The sequence below is a fragment of the Sinohyriopsis cumingii genome, chromosome 2, assembly GCF_028554795.1.
Source record: "Sinohyriopsis cumingii isolate HCF-2022 chromosome 2, ASM2855479v2, whole genome shotgun sequence".
NCBI lineage: Eukaryota > Metazoa > Mollusca > Bivalvia > Unionida > Unionidae > Sinohyriopsis > Sinohyriopsis cumingii.
Genome location: NC_142962.1, coordinates 131,795,168 through 131,816,567, shown reverse-complemented (window position 1 = coordinate 131,816,567; position 21,400 = coordinate 131,795,168). Strand labels below are relative to the sequence as shown.

Below are 21,400 nucleotides of genomic sequence, written 5' to 3'. Positions count from 1 at the left end.
TGCTATTTTGGGGAAGCATATCGTAAGGTCAGTTGCTGTTAATGCTCCATTTTCTGGGTTTAGTTTTGTTTTTTTTTCTCCATTATTTAGAATAACTAGATTGTTATCCATTAACCATTTTTCAATGAACTTTCCTTTATCATCAGTGGCCTTCCCGGCCCAGTGGTCACTATGTGCATTAAAATCCCCGCAAATATAATATAGATGGTTCCTATGTTTTTAATTAATGATTTATATGTGCTCATGGATGTGAGATTTTTCCACTTGGGTCATAGACGTTTACAATTTATATCTCCATGTTTCCTAACATGACCTTGACCGATTGGTATTCCATGTTCTCTTTATCATTGATCCCCGGTTGGATATTCCCTTCGGCTACATTAGGCAATAAGTCACTAACAAATATTGATATTCTTCCTCCCTTTCCCCCATTGGGTCGGTATTTGATGAAGGAGGTTCAAAAACCTGGCATGTTATTTATATAGGAATTTTGTATTAGTAGTTAAGTTTGTTTCCTGCAAGTTAATAATGTCGGGCTTGAAAGTTTCCTTATGTAATTTTATGATTTATTTTGGGGCATTTATTATAAGTCCCCTGCAGATCCATGGCTTTCGATGTTCCATATAATTTCTAGCAAGAGTTTAAATGATACCGGATGTGAACATCTCTAATTTGTCGGTACAATGTACTCATCCAGCAGGTAACATAGTTGTCTACAAATCTACTGAACTGGAATGTTGTCTTCTGTTATCATCTTTGCTATAATATATAGTAAGTCTCTGACGTAAAGTACAAAGCAGATAAAGGGGAAAGAGTTTTCCAATTTTGCATCCATGATGTAGAGGCTTTGTTCTGTTTCTCATCTCTTATCTGTTTCATTTCCATCAGACTTTTCCACATGGCGATCTTGGGTCATCACCTTGGGTCTGCCTTTCTGTTCTTCTTTAGGACGTTTCCCTGTATTGTTACCGATGTTATTGATATCGCTTTTTGTCCTGTTACTATTGCTATTGTATGTGGTATTTGGTCTTCTGTCATTAGCGATTTTGGGATTCATCATTGTATCATATGGTATGTACCTGTCTATAAGGATTCTATCTTGATTTCCTTCCTTGGGTTGTGTCCGATGGGATACACTTCCCAGATATTTTTTCCCTCTGGTTCTGCGTCTTTGTCCGCCTTTTTAAACTTTGTTTGAAAGCGGTTGGCTATTGGGTATGGGGTGCTCCTTAGGTATTATGGTTTTCTTTGTTTCCTTGCTTTTTGTACGTGAAAAGATTTGTATTCATTAGGTCTACCATCCCTATTTCTCTACACGTTATATGGCATTCCCAAGACCTGAGGTGGTGGTGATCTAAACAGTTAGCACATTTTTGTCCTGTATAGCTTTATTTACCTGGATATTTGCCTCCACATGTGTCACATCTTGGTCTGAAGCCGCATTTGTTTGTAAAATGCCCCCATCCCTTACATTTGCTGCAGAACCGGGGTTTGCTTTTGTACTCTTCCGTGTGATATGATTTTCCATATGGAATAAATCTTACTAGTAGTGGTGGTGTGGCTTTAAATTCCACTTTTTCTACATTGGATTCCTGGTTATTTTTGTTATGTATCATGTTGGCTGCTTTGGCTATATTTGCTCCATTGTAAGCGAGATCTTCCTGTAGCTGATTATTGGCTATCATTCGGTGGATACCTTTGAGTCTAAGTATCTTTCTGAATGTCGGAAACGATGACAACTTTTATTGATTGCTTTGCATGGTTAATTGGTCCGTTTTTCCTTTCGTCTGATTCTTGTGGTATATGGTCTTGTACCTTCCCGAGTTTGCATTATGTCTACTTACTGTTACTGAAACTAGTCCAATTCTTTCAATTTCCAGATATTTGGCGACTTGTACTGCACCAGATAATTCAGTAGTCCGATTTGGGTCTGATGATTTTCAGTTCGCCACCTTGTATCTTGGTCAGAGCTGACATTATGCAAGTGTCACTGATACTCTGAATGCACGGATTTCCACTTTTGGTAAAGATGATTAATTTCTTTGGGTGGTATTGGTTTCTGTGTTTCCTCAAGGTTCCTGTTGTAAGGTTATGGTCTGTGTTGATGCTTGCTTTGGGACACGAGCCTTGAATTGACTTTCACTGGTAACGATTTCGTGCGCCTATTGGGGATTTCGGTAGCCAGTGCTTGTGGGGAAGGTATGGACAGATTTGGATAGTTTTCACTAATAGCCAGTGATTTGATTAGGACTGCTGTGCCTGTTGGACTAGAACTAAAAAAACCCGTTAAGAGACGAGAGGGAAGATCTGGTGTTAATGGAGAATTTGGGGAATCAGGGGTAAGAACATGGCTATTCTGGTTCCTGAACATTTTCCCCAGTTGATTGTTTTGCCTAATGTCTCCTCTGTTCTGCGGCTTTGCTATTTTGTTATGAGGTGGGGTTGTGTTTTGTTGCGACATGATAAGGGTGTGATACTACTTACTATCAATTACCTACTACTGATTTTAAATAACAACAAACACAACAATAATTTTCCTAATTATTTTTTAGATATCACAGCCTTATATATCCTAAAGTGTTTATATCTACTCAAAGTACCTTTTAGTTATTTGTTTAAAGTGGTGTACATCAATATTTTGCCATCTAATGGTAAACAACTAAAATGACGGCGATGATAGTTCCGAAAGGGCGCCAAAAGAAAATTTAAATCCAGCTGTGATTATATCAACAATCCGAAAAGTTTTTGGTTGTAATTAGACTGAATTTATTATTGTTACCTAGTTAGATACTAACTTAGTGATATTTTACTAGATTGTAATAATTGCGTTGATAACAGATTAATTTTGTAGTACATCGGACACATAGCCTTTGGTTTACCTGAAGGTCTAATTCTAATGAAATGTATCTTAACAATTTGAATTTTGATTTCCCCTTTCCAAAAGTTCCTAACAGGTCCTAAGGTAGTGTCAACTCCGTTTGATGGGAAGCTGGACCTCGTCTGCAGATCGATACAGCAGGGTGGGCTCCCAGGCAGCTGCCGGGCCTCATCTGCAGGACGTTACTGCTTGGCGGGCTGCTATGCGGGCTACTGGTCCTCGTCTGCTGGCTGATTCTGCTTGACGGACTGCTGAAATCTTCTTTATAGTGGTATGTTGATTATGAATATTTTCTCTGACCTCCTCAAAAACTACAACTTTATGCTTATAAGTGGGCATGTCCGCTTCTTACTAGTGTAATGTCCCGAAACTGAGGAATGATGTGATGTGAGTATGATGAAATGGTAGACATAAAGCGGATCGGTAACCAGACTGAATGAATGAATGAATGAATGATAAATATGAAAGTCGCCTATGCACCGGGTGCTTTTGCGACTGGTTAAATCTCGAATGTTGAGATTCCTGATTAGTCGGAACTGTAAGAATGGTGCCGCTACAGTTCCGTGTTTATGTGTGAGTGTCACACTTCTTAATTGGTCTGTCTGGACGAGGCAAAAGTGGAAAGAAATTTAGGATCGGCTCTCAAAACCAAACAAACAATTTCCAATCCGCCAACTGATAATAGCGTTTTATTAAATTCAATTAGCATTTCCAATCATAGCTAACACCAAATATTCCCAACTAAAAGAATTAAGTTATTAGTTGTGAATTCAATTAGATTTATTCAATCTTGGTTACATATTACAAGTTAAATTTCTACAAGAGCAATAAACTACCAATCAAATTTGAGTTAATATATCGAACCTTACAAGTTGCAAAACTAGCCAAAGAATTCAACCTCCAATCAGATGCAGCCTTACATAGTTAGTATGGTTGAGTTAGCACAAATAGATAAACTAGCCAAAGGTTTGAACTTCCAATCTAATTCGAATTTACATACCTGATACCACCAAGTTAGAAAACCAACCAAAACATTCAACTGCCAATTAGAATCGGGTTTACAAACCTGCTTTCTCCAAGTAAGAGTACGAACCAAAATTTTCAGCTGCCAATCAGATTTAGTTTTACGTATTATTTCAATCGACCGATTGACCCTAAAACGCCAGGACGTATTTTATTTCAAATAATGTCCATTTGTGCTAGTGGACAATAAATAAACCCAAAAATGTGTAAGCCATCTGTGCAATTCTGTCAGATTGTTTGAATTTCAGAATTTTCCTATATTTTGACTTCGAAAAAATTCTAGTACGTTGAAAATACCCTATGTTTTGTATTTATTGGTATATCTAAGGGACTTTAAAATTTTTAGTCACTATTAGGTGTAATAAGTTATTAAATTTGAGGCGGTGGATAAATGATCAGATCAGTGTATGGGTATTATCGAGTGGTAATTCCAAGCCAAAGTGGAATCAGTTTGTTAATAGGCAACTTAGAGCCCTGAGAAGGGCTATTTTGGCAGGCTAGCTGAAAGTTCCCCTGCGGTCTTCTGTTTCTTTAATTTTCGCCGCACTTCTCTTGTCGTGTTTGATGGTATCTGGGAAGTGGTAGCTATGTATCACTAACACGTAGTATTCCGCTTCCACAAGCTGGTAGATTGGATATTGCGTATAAGCATTATCATAGTATTGAGAGAGAATTCTTACACCATAGAACCATTGTGCCGGTCGGGGTCTCTTGGTGTCTAGTGTTCTCCAGGCTAGGTATTTTATGGCATTGACAAAGTGCCCTGCCTTTCTCACATCGTCTAGTGCTGGTTCTAGTCCCATCTCTTTACACCGTTTTAGTTCTGGGTCAGTTTCCTCTTCATCTACCTGTTTCTTTCTCTATTTCTTCTTCCGTTTCTTCTTCACTAGAGGAAGACATTTCCTAGTCAGCTACCAGTGTGTCATGTGTGATTTCCTGCCTTGGTGATTTAACTGGGGTGTGATAACTTTGCTTGCATACGTCTCCATTATTTGTGCGATCGAGTCATTGATCGATTTATCCTGGGCAGCCATACTAATAGGACTGGTTTCTGTTTTTATTGTTGGTCCTGTCGACTGCTGGGGGTTGTTTTGGTGGTTCGTAGTGGGTGTCCTACTAGTCTGGGTCTGCGGAGTACTCTCCTTCAGTTGCCGCCTTCTTCCTCCTCTACGTCTTCTGGGTCGTATGTTGTCTATTTCTTCTTCTTTGTCGTTATTATCCCAAATTAGGAGCAGGGTTGTACGTTTTTCCTGCGCTCTAAGACTCCAGCCTGAGGATACTATGAGGCCGAGACGCCTTAGTGCACTCATTGCTGGAGCAGGAATAATTTCGGTCGCTAGCCCCATTTCTAACGCTCCGTTTTATATTTGCAAGCACGGACGTAAAGGAAAATATCAATTTATATCACATATTAAAGATTCATAAGCAATTAGAGTGCTAACCTAAAAGAAACTTTTTTTAAAAAATTTTAATAGCAAAAGCAAACAAAAAAACACTAATACCAACAAAACCACTATACTTTCTACCAGCACATAGTGGAGAAGGAGAGTTTTTGTTTTTAAAAAAAAAACACCATCACCTACAATTACGCTAGCAAAGGAGTCAGTGTTTATAGTTACACTACTTCACTTTCACACAAAACAAACATACATTATGTAGCGACGTGGTTTTTGGTATGGGAAAAAGATACTCACACTATTACATTAGCAAAGGAAAACAGAAAACAAACACTCATTAGAGTAGGGACAAAGGTTTTCTTATAGGGAAAAAAGACACACACACATACACGCACTACCAACAAAAACAAACATACTATTGGCAACTTGATCAGTCTCCTTTTTCTAGAGATCTGGTTAGCACTGAGAAGGGCTGTTTTATTAAAACTCCAGATGCACCTTCTTAATTTTTACACCTCGCAGGCCGAGTACCGCACATGCAGCGTTTACTGCAGTCGTTCTCCCAATTGACTGTTGTTGTTGGGGGTGCAGAAGGGCGTTGAGTTGCTTCATTATACCATTCCCTAGTCTGAGAAATATTGAAGACTTGTTCCATCTTTTTTCTATTCCAAACCCTCGGATGATGTGGTACCCATGGTTCCTCTCGTTGTCGCTCCGGTTCCCACTCTTGCCGCTGCCTCTCCAATTCCTCGTCCCAATTTTCAATTTGAGGGACAGCGGGCCTAGGTGGTGGTGGTAGTGGTTGTAGTTGTGATTCTTGGCACTGTGGATGTGTCCTCACTATTGGCTTCATTTCACAGCTCTGCCTTAGCATCAGGTAAGGCAGGATCCTTTCTTTCTTCTCCTCTTCTTTCTTTTTCTTCTCCTCCACGTCTTCTATCTTAGCAACAAATTAATACACAAATTTGGCAATAGAGTAGTATGTCCGTTCTAGATTGTTGGAGGTAGCCCTGAAAATGGATGTTTTGTTTGATAAGAGTTTTGGCAATTTCTCTTAACGCCTGGGATTACGCCTCCGTCTATCAGCAGGTTTTCCTACAGGATATGGCCTGCCTTTGCGGAAGGAGAAGGAGTACTCCTTGGTGTCCACTCTACAGTCCACAAAGCCTCTTTCTGGATCCTGCTGCTGTTTTTGTTGCTGTTGTTCCTGCTTCTGAAGTCTGTATTTCTCTGTCCATTCTTCTCGCTACTTTTTGATTTTTTCTCTAAAAACCTCTTTCATCAGGTCTTGTGCCACTTTAAGTATTCTGAAATTCTCTATTTCTTCCGGCTTTCACATCAGGTTTTACTTGACACGATGTAAATTGACTAGGGCTTCGTTTAGTTTAGCTAATTTAGAAGTCATCTTCACGAGTTAACGAGTCAACTATGGATGGTAAGACTGGACACAGCTACGCTTTATATGTCTCAATCGCGTACGCATAGAAAACATCCTTGCGTTGTTTTGGAAAGGACGCTATAGCTCAGTTAACACAGAGGGATATAGAGAAGTCATAGAGCATATACCTTTATACACTGTTCATTATTTAAAACAAACCACAATCATTTTACAACATTTTTATTCAACCAACAAACAAACAACAATAAATACAATATCAACATTTTTTTTCTAAACAGTAACTTAATGACAGGGTTGAAGTCAAGTTTGACATCCACTGATTAAGGTCACGAGGCCATTGATACACACTACGTTTCCTAGCTAAATTCAAGAGATATCCAAAATGGTCACAAAACCATCGTTCGACTTTAACATCGTTTCTAAAAGAGACACAATCAAAAAAGTCACTAAATGTTCTAAATGATATCCAAAACTGCGTTGATGAAGAAAATAAGAGAATATTGTCCGCACAAAATGGAATATGTACCTTGGAATTTTACATTATTGAAATGTGTCATCTGGGCATTTCTTCTCATAAAGTTGACGATGTCGTCTTCCAAAGGCGGTAATCCATACAAATCGAAATATTCCACACAACCATCTTTAGGAAAGTAGACAGCTACCAAGTGGGTTCCTAGTAGATGACTGTCGTCGGTCTCGATGACAAAAGCTTGATGGTCTTTAGGTTTGCGTTGAGGAAGTGCATCTTTAGCGCACACGACAGGATTCCAAGAAGAGGTGTACTAACTGTTTTTCAAAAGGTAATAAAGTTCTCAGATATCCATTTAAAATAAAAATATCACAGGTACTGATAAGTCATCAATTCAATCCTAACTTTTTGCTTGAAAATCTCTGTCAAGCAAACATCTCATAGCTGCGTTTCCGTACTCTGTGGAAAGTGAGAATCTATGTGACGGATCTCCAGAGCAGTCAGTGGAAGGGAGGAATGGTCACGCAAGTCTTTATACCACTGATGCAACACTGTTTCTTCCGAGATGAAACCACAAGCTTCATCCAGATACTTGACCAATTTTTCTTCTTGACTCATCATTACGCATTTATCGTGTTAAATTTGACTGGGATGATCGTTTTGACATCCATAGCAATGTTTCTTGGTCAACGCTGTAATTTTTTCTGACAGGTGATTGGCAAAGCAGGAGACTAAATGTTGTTTTTGTTCTGGCCCTCTGGACATCATCACCATGTTCTCTTCGTCTTTATCCTTTTTTTGTTTTAGTGAGCGGTTCTGCTTTCAAGATATCATCGGAATCCATTTCCAAAGAGGCTTCACCATTCAAAGCGGTATAAGAGTCTTCCATAGCTTCTACTAGTCTAGAATTACATCTCTCAAACTGTTGATTTCTGGAGTATTGCTGGATTCGGCATTCAAGATGATGTTCACCGTATTGGTTAGAGATTCTGCAAATTGAAGTTCCACACGAAGTTGGCCAGATTTTATAGGGTAGAAATGTTTTTCGTCACTGCCTTGGTCTGGAGAGAAATCAAAGACCCACAAAGCATAACCTCCTGCATAATTGTCGTACGGTGTTGGTCCCTAACTGTCCCGTGGATTCGTACAGGGGCAGGTACGATCTCAAGTAAATTTTCTCGACCAACTTAGGTTCGAAGAGTCTGGTACACAAGGTCTTGCCATCTCGACTGAATTCGATCTTGGACACTCTGTAATGCTTAAAATCGAAAGGGTTGACAGTGATGGCTCCGCTGAAGGCTTCGTTGCTGACGATACCAATGATTAAACGTTTTTGTAACTGTCCATGGAACAGATGATCTTAGATCTTGGATCGGAGTTCAGCGACAATGGTGAAGGTTTTCACTTCCGCGCGTCGTATCGGATACTTGGTGGTAGTTCTGCTCAAAGTGTGACTGATGTCGTTTCCCACTTTATGTAACACTTCCACGCGTCGCACGTAAAGTCTGGCTTCTTGGAGATGGTTTTTTACTCGTTGGCATGAGCCATCAAGTGTAAAATGGTACTGTTTCGATTCAGTCTCAGGCGGACATCCACTCCATTTAGCAAATACTTATCTTGCAACCACATGTCCAAATGTAAACGATCCATCAGTTCTAAACTACATCCTTGCAGGATTTTCTTTCGACCGTCGTTAAAGCCTATGTTGTGAGAATCGTCCGCTGCTGTCAGGACTGTGTCGTCGAACTTGCTCTCGCCAGATGAGTGTTCTTGGCGACTTTCCCGTAAGTCAAGAGATTTTTGAGGTACTCTCGGAAAGGGTAAGTATCCATGCTGCCGCTGACCAGATTGTTATTCAAGTACAAATCCACCTCGCTGAACAAGAAATGCATTAAATTGTTAGTGGGAGCTACTGCGGCATCGGCTCCTGGAGCGGTGTCGTCCGTTTTGATCACTTTGACTTTCATGTACAAGTAACTGATATTCAGATCGATGTAATCTTCGGGCTGTCCATTGATTTCAAATCAGATGGGGCTGAGGTCGTCAAAGAGGAGATGGGATGACATTCTACTATTGGGATTATTGCCACGTCATCATGGTGGGTGGCATGGAAAACAGATCTAGTTCCGACTTGGAACATTCGCAAGACTCTCGGTGCATCAGTTTTTCTCTCTGTTGTGTAATAATCAAAAACGTCTAATTGTCTGACGGTTCTTCTTTTGTTTGGCTTTCTGGCTACGTGTGTGATGCCCTCTAGAGAGGTGTCTTCGTCGTGGTCTCATTCTGCCTTGTCCTTGCTGAGGCGTGAGGGAAGAAGGAATGCTTGACTCGGCGGCATTCAGGGCATTTATGGGAGTTTTTTTGTCAACCCAAAATATCCTTTTCAGTTTAAAGCAAGACATATTTACCTGCTCTCAAGAAGCCTTCTTTGGGATTTTGTTTGTCGATGATGACATTTTGGAGAACATCTTTACCTTGCGTCAAAGCGGCATCTTTCAAGGCATGCAATTCTCGTGTCACCATCGGGTTCAAAACGGGGGCCACCGAACTAAACGCAGATTTCAGGATATCTCCTTAAGCATGTCCTCGTCGTCCAGCGGCTCCTCGGTACACTGGATACATGACTTACAAGTCGTTAGAGAATTGTTTTCAAAAATGGTGTTTCACTGTGACTTTCCCTTAGGAGAATGAAATATTTTGTCCCAGATCTCTTTTTATACCAATATTGACACTGTCGAAATACCACTTTATGACGGGCAAACAATGAAGGATGCAAAAATTCACGGTGAACGTGATAGGTGTTTCCACTTTCTGCGTCAATAATCACGGCAGAATCCACTTTGAACGGAATGACTCGCAGTAACGGTACGGCTGTGTGTCCCACCAAGCTGTACTCCACCACACTGCAATACACAAAGATCAAATTCAACTCTTCCTTCAATACTACCGGGTAACAAAATAACTTTAAAATCGGCTGTTGCTGAAGATGCCGATGTCAGCTTTTTGGAAAGCTTGGTTCGGGAATTCGGTGCCTATGTAGATTTGTCATTGAAGAGGGTGACGACTACTTTGCTTTAACACCAGTTTTAAGGCTCTGACTAACTCAGTGCTCGATTTGGATGTTCATGGTACGAATCAGGCAAATTTGGAAAAAGACTTCGATGACACAAAACAAATATTTGTAGCCGCGATTGTAGGTGGCCAAATGAGAGATATCGGCTAAATCGGCTTGCCATTGATGATCGATACCCTCCACTCGGGTGCGATTTCTGGAAAATTTTCATGAATGCGTTTTTGTAAGGTCTACATGGCTTGTTCTTGTAACCATCGTTGCAATTAAGGTAAACGTGCTTTTGAGTCGGATTTTGGCAGCACTTTACAATTTCTGAACTCCTCCGTATTCTGCAGAATGGAATCGATCGTAGTAAATGCTGACTAACAATTTCTCTATCAAGACTCTCTCTCTCTCTCTCTCTCTCTCTCTCTCTCTCTCTCTCTCTCTCTCTCCAATAAGTCTCCCACTCTTCACTGATGCTACTCTAGCTTGGGTAAGGTTATGGTTTGGAAACGGTTTTACGTGTCCGGCATGAAACGGGAGTAGAAATCGGGGGGGGGGGGGGGGTAATGGTAATGGGGTGGCTTTTGTCATGCTATCTTTCTTCACTTCTAGTTTCCCTTCTTTCTTTTTCACATTTGTCAAAGGAGGAGTGGACATCTTTTTAACCCGATTTTTGAGGTCTTCTCGTTGGGGAATAGGGGAAGGGTCAACAACGACGCTGCAATCATACTGGGAATGGGAGCCGCTCACAACGTTTGAAACACTTCTAGTACGTCTTCCTCTTCTCGCATCCGTGGGGCTGCATCTGTCTCGGTCACTGGGGGCTGCTGGTGGCGGCAATGGACTTATCATCAGGGCCTTAAACATTGTCAGAGTCGGTGTAGCTGTTTCGTTTACAGCTTCCAACAGATTCCAAAGTACACGTCTGAGATCTTTTCACCCAAGAGGTCCATTTTATCTTCTTTGTCTTTTTTATCTTGGACCGTTCTGTGAAGCATGAGCTCCGACGAGTCCTGAAATCATTGTTCCCAATACTCCTTTCACCAGGGGTTCCAGCAACAGGTGCACAAATCATCTGCGGTGCAATAACATCTTTTTCTTTCGACGGATGGGTATTTTATTTTTGACCATTTGGCGAAGAACGTGTCGATGCTTGGCTAAGCAATCTTTCTGGTGTTGAGACAAAGGTATCGTGCCTTTCAAGACATTCAAGCAACATTCGCACACTGTATCAATGACGTCTTTCGAAGCTGATTGAATGAGTTGTTTTTACACAAATGTTGGGGCTATGAACAGAACTGACAATACCTCCCAATGTTTGGTTCAACGAGAATGCAGTCCTTTCCATTTCTTTCCGGAGCACACACAAAAAGTACACTGTTATCGATGGCTTGGCACGCGTACCTTTATCTTTTTGGGGGATATATTTTAAAGTAGGGTTTGTGACCAGTCTGCTTGACTAACTCTTTGACAATCTCATCAAATAAACCTCCTCTTTGGCTGTTCCTCTTTTTCTTTAGACAACTGGGTCTTTTCTTGGGTGAACAATGTTGGGTTAGACGTTTCTTCCGACTTTGGGTTAAACGACGAGACTGTCCTTTTCTTTTTCATTTTTGGACAGGAGAACGGCGATGGTGGTGTGCACTTCTGGCGGGTGACATCTTTTGACGTTCAGGAGTACAAAAAAGCAATGATACACATCATCTTCCGCGGGTCTCTTTTATGGTGGAATGGGTCGCCACTGATTGTCGGTACGTTGATCAATTTTATGACAGGCTACTCTCAACGTTGAGGTGTTCGCAACGGATTAAATCGGGACAGTTCCTGCTTAGATAAGTCCAGTAAACTCTGTCACATGCTCGATCTCTCTTGGACTTTAATTTTGGAGGCATGTACTTTGTTATAAGCTGCCGCTGCAGCTAAAGTGGAGGATGAGGGTGTCACCGCTGGAGGAGAAGTTCCTTGAGACACAGGTTTACATTTTTTCTTCATCAAATTGTCCAAGACGGGTGACAAATCGGTCGTGGATGGCATCACTAGCAACGGTAAAGTGGAAGAACCTGAGGCTACTGGAGACACACACAATCACCGTCGCAGATCGTGGCTTGGTGATTTAAGGTTGCGTTCGCGTCGCAGTACCTCTGCGGGTAGAATCTGTTTTCTTGAGTCTTTTCTTTGGACTTTTCATTTTTTTGGGGTTGTGACCTGGTTTTGACACCACTGCTCTATTTCTTCTGGGTACATTTGGTTAGGCGAGTAGCTTTTTTCTTGTGGATCAATGCTGGGGCATTGGGAAGCCATTTGAAGAGGGAGAGAATGATGACACCTCCTAGAGTACCACTACCTCCAGGTTTCAATATGATTTGCTTTTTGGTTTGAGGGTTGATGCGGAGATCTGACAGTTGCGTCAAGGCTACTTTGTTTCTCTCAAAAAAAGCGTTTGCTTTGATGGGGGATGTGAATGACAACTTGAAGTAATTTTGACATGCTGTCCCCATAAACCATCGTAAGACTTCTCTGAGACTGGCTTCTAAGACACGAGCACGTGTTTGTGGATTTTTTTTTTCACGAATTAATTTGACGGGATGATGAGACTGAAGTTGACGATGTGTGAGACATACCAAAAGTGTCCGAGGTTCTGATAGATTTTTTAAAGTCGACGGGGGCGTGTAAACGGTATGCCCTCCATCTTGGTACCAGTTGTGAAACAGAAGGGTACGAAATCGCAAATAATCAGGGATAATGGGTTTTGAGTGGCATAGTCATACACACGAGTCAGCCAAGTTCCTCACTGTTTGGCTAACACTTGCACTTGCGATTTATCTCTAGGGCTCTTAAACAAGATCACGTAATCAGCATTGAGACCAATGGTGTGGTGCAATGGGATTTACTTTGTTGAAACAAATTTTGAGTAATGTAAATGACATTGGCATTATGATGATGCCCTTTGCGTGTAAACTACAGTTTAATTTCTTCTTCGATTTTTCCTAACATATCGTCAAAGATGACCAGATGGGTTTGACTGGGGTCAGACACGATACCGTCGTCTTCGCGAGGAATGCCTTCCACAAACACGATGGAATCTTCTTGACTTTCTCGCAGGAGGCTGTACGTCGATTACCAGTCTTGTAAGACCACACGATGCGTGAGGTGGACGATCGATCAAAGGTTCAATCAAACATTTGACAAATTTGGTTTTGCCTGAACCAATCGGTCCAGCAATTAACATGTTAAAGGGATGGCGAAGATATAAGGCATCCCAACTGGCACGATCTAACGTTTCGTCAAGGACTTTTAATGTAGAGGAAGAAGTAGAAGAGACAGTAGAGGTATCCATAGCAAAGGTGATGTCACTTTTAAAACTAAAAGAGACAAGAGAAGAGTTTCTGTACTCTTTTCAGGACACGTTTTTTTTCCCCAAACTATTTAAAATTGGACACGAAAGACAAAAATACATAAGAGCCAAACGGTTAAGTACATCGATAAAATACACATCAAAACGATCAAAGTGGAATATAAACAAGTGACTGTACAGCATGGGTAACGAAGATGTGGTGTCCAAGTAACACGTTGGTTATGTTCTTATAGTCTCTACACTACTTGGCCCAGTCTCATTGATGTCCTCCCGGATGGCTTTTCGGAAATGTGCATGTCTATGACAATCCTGTCCTGAATGGGGTGGTTTTCCTCGGTGCCAGGTTTTTCTGGCACTACGGCTGACGCAAGTTTAAAGGTCACATATGTCATTGGACACTTTAAGTTCACTTTATCCTTTGAATGCATAACACAAATCTTTGGTAATGTAAGCCACTTCTTTCGTCCAAGCCTCGAAACCAAATCCTTTCCAGTCACGTACATCTTTCCAGCGAGAGTGTAACCAACAACATATACACACATCTTCGTAACCATCCGGAGTAGCTAAAATTTCACAAAGAAATTTTTCTTCAAACAGAGTTGTGAAGTTTGAAGATGAAGGCGCAATGCTTTTAACAGAGTGAGTTTCTCGTGCGTATTTAAAGGAAACACCATCACGTTTTGTAATAAGTATTGTTCGTAAAGAGTCCAAACGGAATCTGCTGGTAACGAAATCCCAGAAAGAAAGTCACTAAGACAAACACTACACGATGTCCCCAATTCAAAGAAAACAGTTCTCGTAAAAAGTGTTGCTAATCTTCCAGTCTGAAAAGTGCCATTGACTTTCTTCCACAGAATATGTTGTATCACGACCGAAGTTTTATACCCTCTTTTGTTGGAGTAAATAAATGTACAAAGTTGATCGTACTCCAGTGGCGAATCTAAATTATTTAGTCACTAGCTTGCACACCATACACCGTACAGAAGTTTCCTCTTTAAGCAAGATTTGACTGTGTAAAAGATTTTTGTAAGCCTCTTACTCTTCGTCTGGAATTCGTTGCGGTAAGGCTACCTTGCAGTAAATAGAATCAGTAGCAAACCAATCCTTCTTGTCCTTGGGTAGTTTATCAATGTCTGATCACTGAAACACTTTCATCAGAATCAGTCCTCTTATGGCATTCAGGTATCAGTGGTTCAAACATTGGTGACTAAAGGATGCAATTGTTCTTTACGTTTCACTTGTATTTTGACCAGCTGTCAGTAAATGCGTACTCTCAACTCCGCAGGCAAAGCACAAATGTTCTCTTCTAAAATATTCATGAAGAGATTACTTCGGCCCCACTAAAGGTAGTTAGAGACAGTGCGGAGACTGTCGAGCATCTTCCAGGTAAGCGGTGTCTTTTTGCTCCCGCTCGTGAAGTGATACACCGCAACGGAAGCACTTGACTTTATAACTTCGTCCAAGTAGATAAATGTCGCTCTGGCTAATTCTTCGGGGTTAGGTCATCCCAGATATTTAGTCCACCTTTCTTGGAAGGTTTGGAATAAACTTTCAAAGTCGCAGTATCCAGACAGCCGGACAGGCAACGAATATTCCTCTTTCACGTATTTATTTTGATATTGGTACGGTGAAACCCGATGTAGTTTGCTCAGGCATGGATGACATTCGAAGGGTGGTAGCTGTACGGTTTCGCGTTGAAGATTAAAACAAGTAAACAGACCAAGATAACGAGTGGCATCGCTTTCGCATGAGTCAGGAATGACACACACAGCATCACTTTCCATGGTAGGTGTAGTAGTAGTTATAGCGAAGTTCCCGTGATGTCGTGCTGAATTGCTGAGGTCACAGCGTACGGCATCCCTGCAATCGCAAGGCACGGCATCGCACTCAACTTGAGGCTTATTGAACTTAAATTGTGTCTGTCTCAAAGGATTTATCTTTCTCGCTTGGCGTTGGTTGTCAAAATGAACTATCAGTCTTGGAAGTTTTCCCTATTTATATCCTGACCAATATCAGCTTGTCCGAATGGTAACTGATATGGTTGGAAAGTCGCACTCGCTTCTGGTATAAGATTTGAAACACTTTTTCTAAGGGTCGAGTGACGATTTGGTGTGTGGCTAAACTTACAATCTTGTGAGGTCCGTAGGTTGTCACTTAAAAGGCTTGATCCTCTCCAGATTACAATGCTTCTTTCAGCACGCCAAAGTTCCCACTTGACTGGTGCAATGATTTAGAGTCAATTCTTTCACTTTACACTCGGTGTGCACTTCTCCTCGTTGGTCCCGGTATTCGTAGCTGTAAGTTGTAGGACCAACACTAGCAAAACTTAGAATCTTGTCGTCGGGGTGCTCGTCCATCCAGGCTCCTAAACGGTCTGCTTCGATTTCAGGGTGATGGTGTCCAAGGCGATCGATGTAGATACAATCGTCCATATCAAAATACAGGACGCGATCTCCTAACAGGTGTGAGGCTTCGTACAATTTTAATCGAGCATGTGCTGTCATGTAGGCTGCAATAATATTTCAAAAATTCGTCGGCCCGTACAAGGTCCATTTCTTCTTCCTAATTGACTAATATCAAGTCTTCACGAAGGACGTCCACGTGCTTTAAATGTATTTGGTTTTTTTGTCGTGAATCATCTGAAAGTAGCAGGAATGTTCTATCAAATTTTACTCTTTCTTCTGTAAAGACGGTCGTTGTGCCATATTTCCCCCACAAACAATTCAACATCACTTTGGCAAACGATCGTCGTCCTTCCTTTTTCTCTACGTGGTCTAAAGTGATCCACGTAGTCTGCGAAAATGCCTTTTTGAGTCTCGTCGCTCTTGTGGCAATGTTCTGTCTTGGGAATATGCTAAAGTTCGTAAACTTCTAACAACTGGTATCCCAGGTCCAGAGGTTCGAACAATTCCACGCTGACCCACGTGCTTGTCAAGGCACTTTCGTCCTGAGTGCGATGACAAGGACCAACTGGTGGAAAAAGAACGGGTGGGGGGGGGCCCCAGTAAGAACCACCGATCCACGGGAAGCTACTGGCAGCTCTCTCACATGCATGCATGGTTGCACGTTTCGGCAGAAGTACAACATAAGGGAAAAATCAGTTTTCCTTCGCAATGGTGAGGTAAAACGGGATGGTCAAGTCCGTGGGAGGCAAGACTTTACATTTAATCAATCCTTCGTAGTGTCGAACGAATTCCACTTCGATTTGTTTCGTCAGTAATTGTGGGTGCACTACGGGAAAGTTACAATATTTGCACACATATGAATAAGGCGAAGACGCGTCCAGGTATTTGATTTCTTCTCCTTTCTCCTCTTGTGCGTGGTACAGCAAACAGGTGGCATTCGTCCGTCCTCCATGCAAACTGTTACGGGGATTCGGAGGGTCCATCTGCTTGTAACTTTCCATGATGCGTTTAAACTCGAGATCGGTTTTCAAATTGTGTTCGAACACATTTATACGACTTGGTATCCTTGTTTTTCTAACTTTAAGCGGCGCTGACAAGTGACCTCGTACATGTTTTGCATGGTACGTTGTACAAACTCATTTCTGGTGTCAACTTAAGGGTAGCAGGTCGGACATCCGTGAAATAAGCAAACGTTAAATTCGCACACGATCTTAGGGTTTTCTAAGTCTCAGTCTAAGTTTTATTTGATTTTGGGAAACGTTGAGTAGTCGTTTTGTCGAGAGGGGTGAGTGGTCCTGGATAGGACCGTTGGGTGTTTGTTCATTTAACACATTTGGGAACGGAAGGTATTTGTGTCGACAACATGTCTATTCTCTCTTTCCTACAAAAAAATATTCTTTGCTGGTTGTACAGCTGTTTATCAATGTGTATCTGTTGTTTGTCCCTTGTCCCTAGACAGGCCCACTTTGTTCAATTTACTCACCTTGTCCCTAGACAGACCCTACATCACTTCTCTTTGTCCCTAGGAAGATCCTACATCATTTCTCACTGTCCCTAAACAGGCCCATCCATGTTCAAGTCCCTAGACAGTCCCATGTTAAATTCCCATCGTCCCTAGACAGGCCCACCCATGTTAAAATCTCCTTTGTCCCCAGAGTGACGGACCCTGTTTTTAATGGCAAATCCCATTGTCCCTAGGGTGACCCCCCTCCCCCATTACTACTGTCCAGCTATAAAACATCTGGTACAAACCAAACACTGCCGACCATTGTTAGTTTTAACTTAATAAAAATATACGGTATCAACAAAATAGTTCCACTTGCATTAATTGATAGTATTATGTCTGTGAAAACATTTGATATCGACAAGGACGAAAATTAATGGATAGATTCCATATTGTAGAAGACAAATATCAGAGTTGGATAATGTTATGACACCATTACAAAATGCTCCTAACACTTGCAATTCTTTACTGCAAATATCAGAGCAGTTTATGGAACACCGATGAGGTAAACGGCTTAAGTGACTTTATGGTATAACGGTACCAATTGCGCAAGTCCAGGTGGGCGGAGCTTAAGGTGTATGGAACATTGTGTTCAGAATTAAAGAACAACACTAGCTGTAATTGGTGCATTATGTAAGAGTTGTACTTTCTGTTTGGCTTAAAAAAATGTTGAGCCTCTTGGCAACATGTGAGTTTGTGTTAATTTCTATCTAGATCATATTTTGTATTTTTTATGATTTTTTTAAAATATGGTACACATGACTGAAAATGTGCTTGTTGTGACTAGATAACTCTTACCCCTGTCTAGTTCCAGTAGAGTTATCTCTCTTAAATGCAATGGAGTACCTGGTTATGTCATTGTCAAATTGACAATCTAGCATTGTTCTATATGACAGTGTGTGACATGCATGCCCAAGTAGGACAGAAAGTATATTTATTTCACAAAACATTAGCATTGAGGTATATGGAAAAACAATTGGTACCGTGATACCTTAATACAAGAAGTCGAGGAAGAACTGACTGGATAAGGCCACTCACAAACCTGCTGACATAACCGGTCGTGTGCGATTTTGTTGTGCCGGAGGGGGGAGGGGTCTGCTCACTGTGCGATCGTTGTATCCATACCCATGTGGGTCCACGGATGATCGAGTGGTTTAAAACGTCTTTACCGATCCCTGCCATGTCACTGCTGTCTGCATTGGTTCGAATCTCTGGTTCAGCCAGTGTATGCATGTGAGAGCTGCCGGTAGTTTCCGTGGATCGGTGGTTCTTACTGGGGTCCCCCACCCCCACCCCAGTTCTTTTTCCCACCAGTTATACTGGCCGCCATATATTACCGACCTTGCTTTGAGAAATGGCGTTAAACTCTAAACCAACCATCCATCCTTCCATATACATGTAATGGTCGCGTCTCACTCGTATAGATGAGTAACAAAAGTCCATACTACTGCAGCTATCGGCATACATTTAAGGTTTGATCCGGTGCATGGGCGCCCGTCCTCCGTTTTCACCTCGAAATATATTTTGGCCCACGTCCGTAAAACTTTATGCTGACCACTACGTGTTTGTTTCACCGCTCCGCCCCGCCCCGTCCCCTTTAATAATCCTACCCTGATCATTTGTGATGCCATAGTCTTTGATTTTTTTAGTCAGTTGCCAACCTGTGTACAAGATTTGTCGCTGGTTTTATTGCTTGTTAAGAACCAACGAATCGACCGTAATCATCACTCTCATATTTCATGATAAAGGTTACCAAGGTAATAGTAACACGCCTAAACAAACAAATTAAGTGAACAAATTGTATTGCAAAAACATCATAAAAGCTCCCTAGAGTGACGCAATAGTGAGCGAATTAGGCTTCGTTACAATAAGTCATCGAAATATGATTGAGTACCATTCTACTGCAAGGTTTGTCCAGGATGAAAAATCATGTGACATACTGTAACAAAATGGCGGACGACCGCGGTTGCTGCGATCGAAACTTGTACAATATTATTGTACTCGGCATTGCGTTTATGTTCATATTCACAGCATTTCAGACAGGATCAATGGCAGAGGTACTTACTTCTGAGTCATATATTTAGGATATGTGATTATTCTTGTTTTTTATCCCTGAACTATCCGCTAAATAAATATTGGCATTCTGTGTTTTACCCTACCCCTAAAGTAGAGGCGTTTTCGTCCTTAACAAAAATAAAGTACAGTGCTTTTTGGCAGTTTTTATATACGTGTGCCGTAACCTACATCTTTTAGCATCCATTCAGTTATAGTTAACAATACAGAAAGTTAAATCTTTTAAACAGTCGTTCTGCATATTTTCATCACATAAAAATTTTGGGGCTAAGACTGACATCTTGTAACGCCAATGACTGTCACAGATATGGTTTCCAATGCAACACATGCACATTTTTAGCCTTGACAAAGAAACTTTTACCACACTGCATTCAGGATCTGTTGTAAAAATAACAAATAATGAGTAACCCACCCACCCCAGTTGAAACCAAAGGGGAGAGTTTTTTATAGCAGGGATTTAGTGACAACAAAAAAAACGGTAAGGCTGGGAAATATAAGCCACTATTTTAATGCTTTTGATTGACTTTTTTTGCCGTTTTTGAGTTATTAGCTCATATCACACATCTTAGAATAAACCTTGTAACTTTATTGTTTTTTTTTTATTTTTATTGACCATTATTTATACATAAAAATAAAAAAATATCGTTAATTTTCGCTAATTCAAAATTATTTGCCAGCTTTGTAACTAGTTATAAAGTATTGCTTTGCCAGAGAGTAAAGACAAATCCATCTACTTGATTGCAGATGTTTGCCTTTCATATAATTCTCAACTTTGTTTTGATTTTGCAACAGATGTTTGGTTGATGACAGTTTTTCCAAACACTTTAGAAACTTTAATTATTATTAATATACATGTGCAAGAACAGCTTGCTTAACTCTTAACCTTCTGCAAGTACTTGCTGCTATGGCTACTAAGCCTGATTAGCAGCCTGCCTTCTAGCAGCAGTTTGTAGGCTGAGCCCCAGAGCATCATAATAGCTGCCTGAATGAGAACTTCTTGAGTTATTTACATGCTGTCTACATTTTTTGTATCAATTTTGCCCCATGCAAACTATGTAATGTAATGAAAAATAAAATTTTAAACACTTACCAATGACTGTTTTGTGCCATTCATTTCCACCAACAAGTACATATAATCCACAGGAATCAGTGTTTATATTCACATATTTATAATAAAAAAATATATCTCAATATATGTGTTTAAAATGTATATTAGATTATTTTTCTCACCACTATTTTGCACACCAATGTGTCCACTATTTTATTGCAGATTTGGTAATTTTTTATGATACTGCCTGAAGCATGTAAAAAGAAATCTATCTCCCTTGCATTTTCTTCTAAAATAAATGCTGGCCCTGAAACTGCTGTAAAGTCGTCCACATTTACCGGTCTCACGTGTTCCGACCAGATTTGATTGACTCACGTTTCAGATAATTCTGAAATGTCGGGTGTCAAAACAGGACTTATACTAATGTTGAATCCTTCATCTTGAATCTGGTTAAAATCAATATCATCACTTTCAGATCCTTCAAAACTTCCATCAGAATCGTCGTCGGAATACATGAATGTTGACATTCTGTTTTACTGTCACCACTGACCTCGTTTTCAATAGAATTTCCCGCTTATATGCTGTAAAACTACTAATAGAATACATTCATCATTTCATGTAAGGACTATTTTCATTTGCTAAATATTATAAAAGAGAATGGATGTTTGTAATTTCATCCAATACAAAACTTTAATATGAAACGTGTATATGCATATCTGGGGTTTCCCAACCCTTGGCCGGAAACGCATGTATGAGCCAGCCGGGACAGAGAGAGTATTATTAGCAGCTTG

The 21,400-nt window shown here is 40.7% G+C and overlaps 1 protein-coding gene across 1 annotated transcript in view; it reads left to right on the top strand.

Annotated features, from left to right (window-relative positions):
* The first annotated feature begins 19,391 nt into the window (after positions 1 to 19,391).
* LOC149805853 (UNC93-like protein MFSD11) overlaps positions 19,392 to 21,400 on the top strand; it is a 48,919-nt gene continuing 46,910 nt past the window's right edge. The window contains exon 1 of the mRNA XM_089950578.1: positions 19,392 to 19,545. Coding sequence (XP_089806704.1) covers positions 19,408 to 19,545 — 138 coding nt within the window. The 5' untranslated portion in view covers positions 19,392 to 19,407. The remainder of the gene's footprint in view (positions 19,546 to 21,400) is intronic.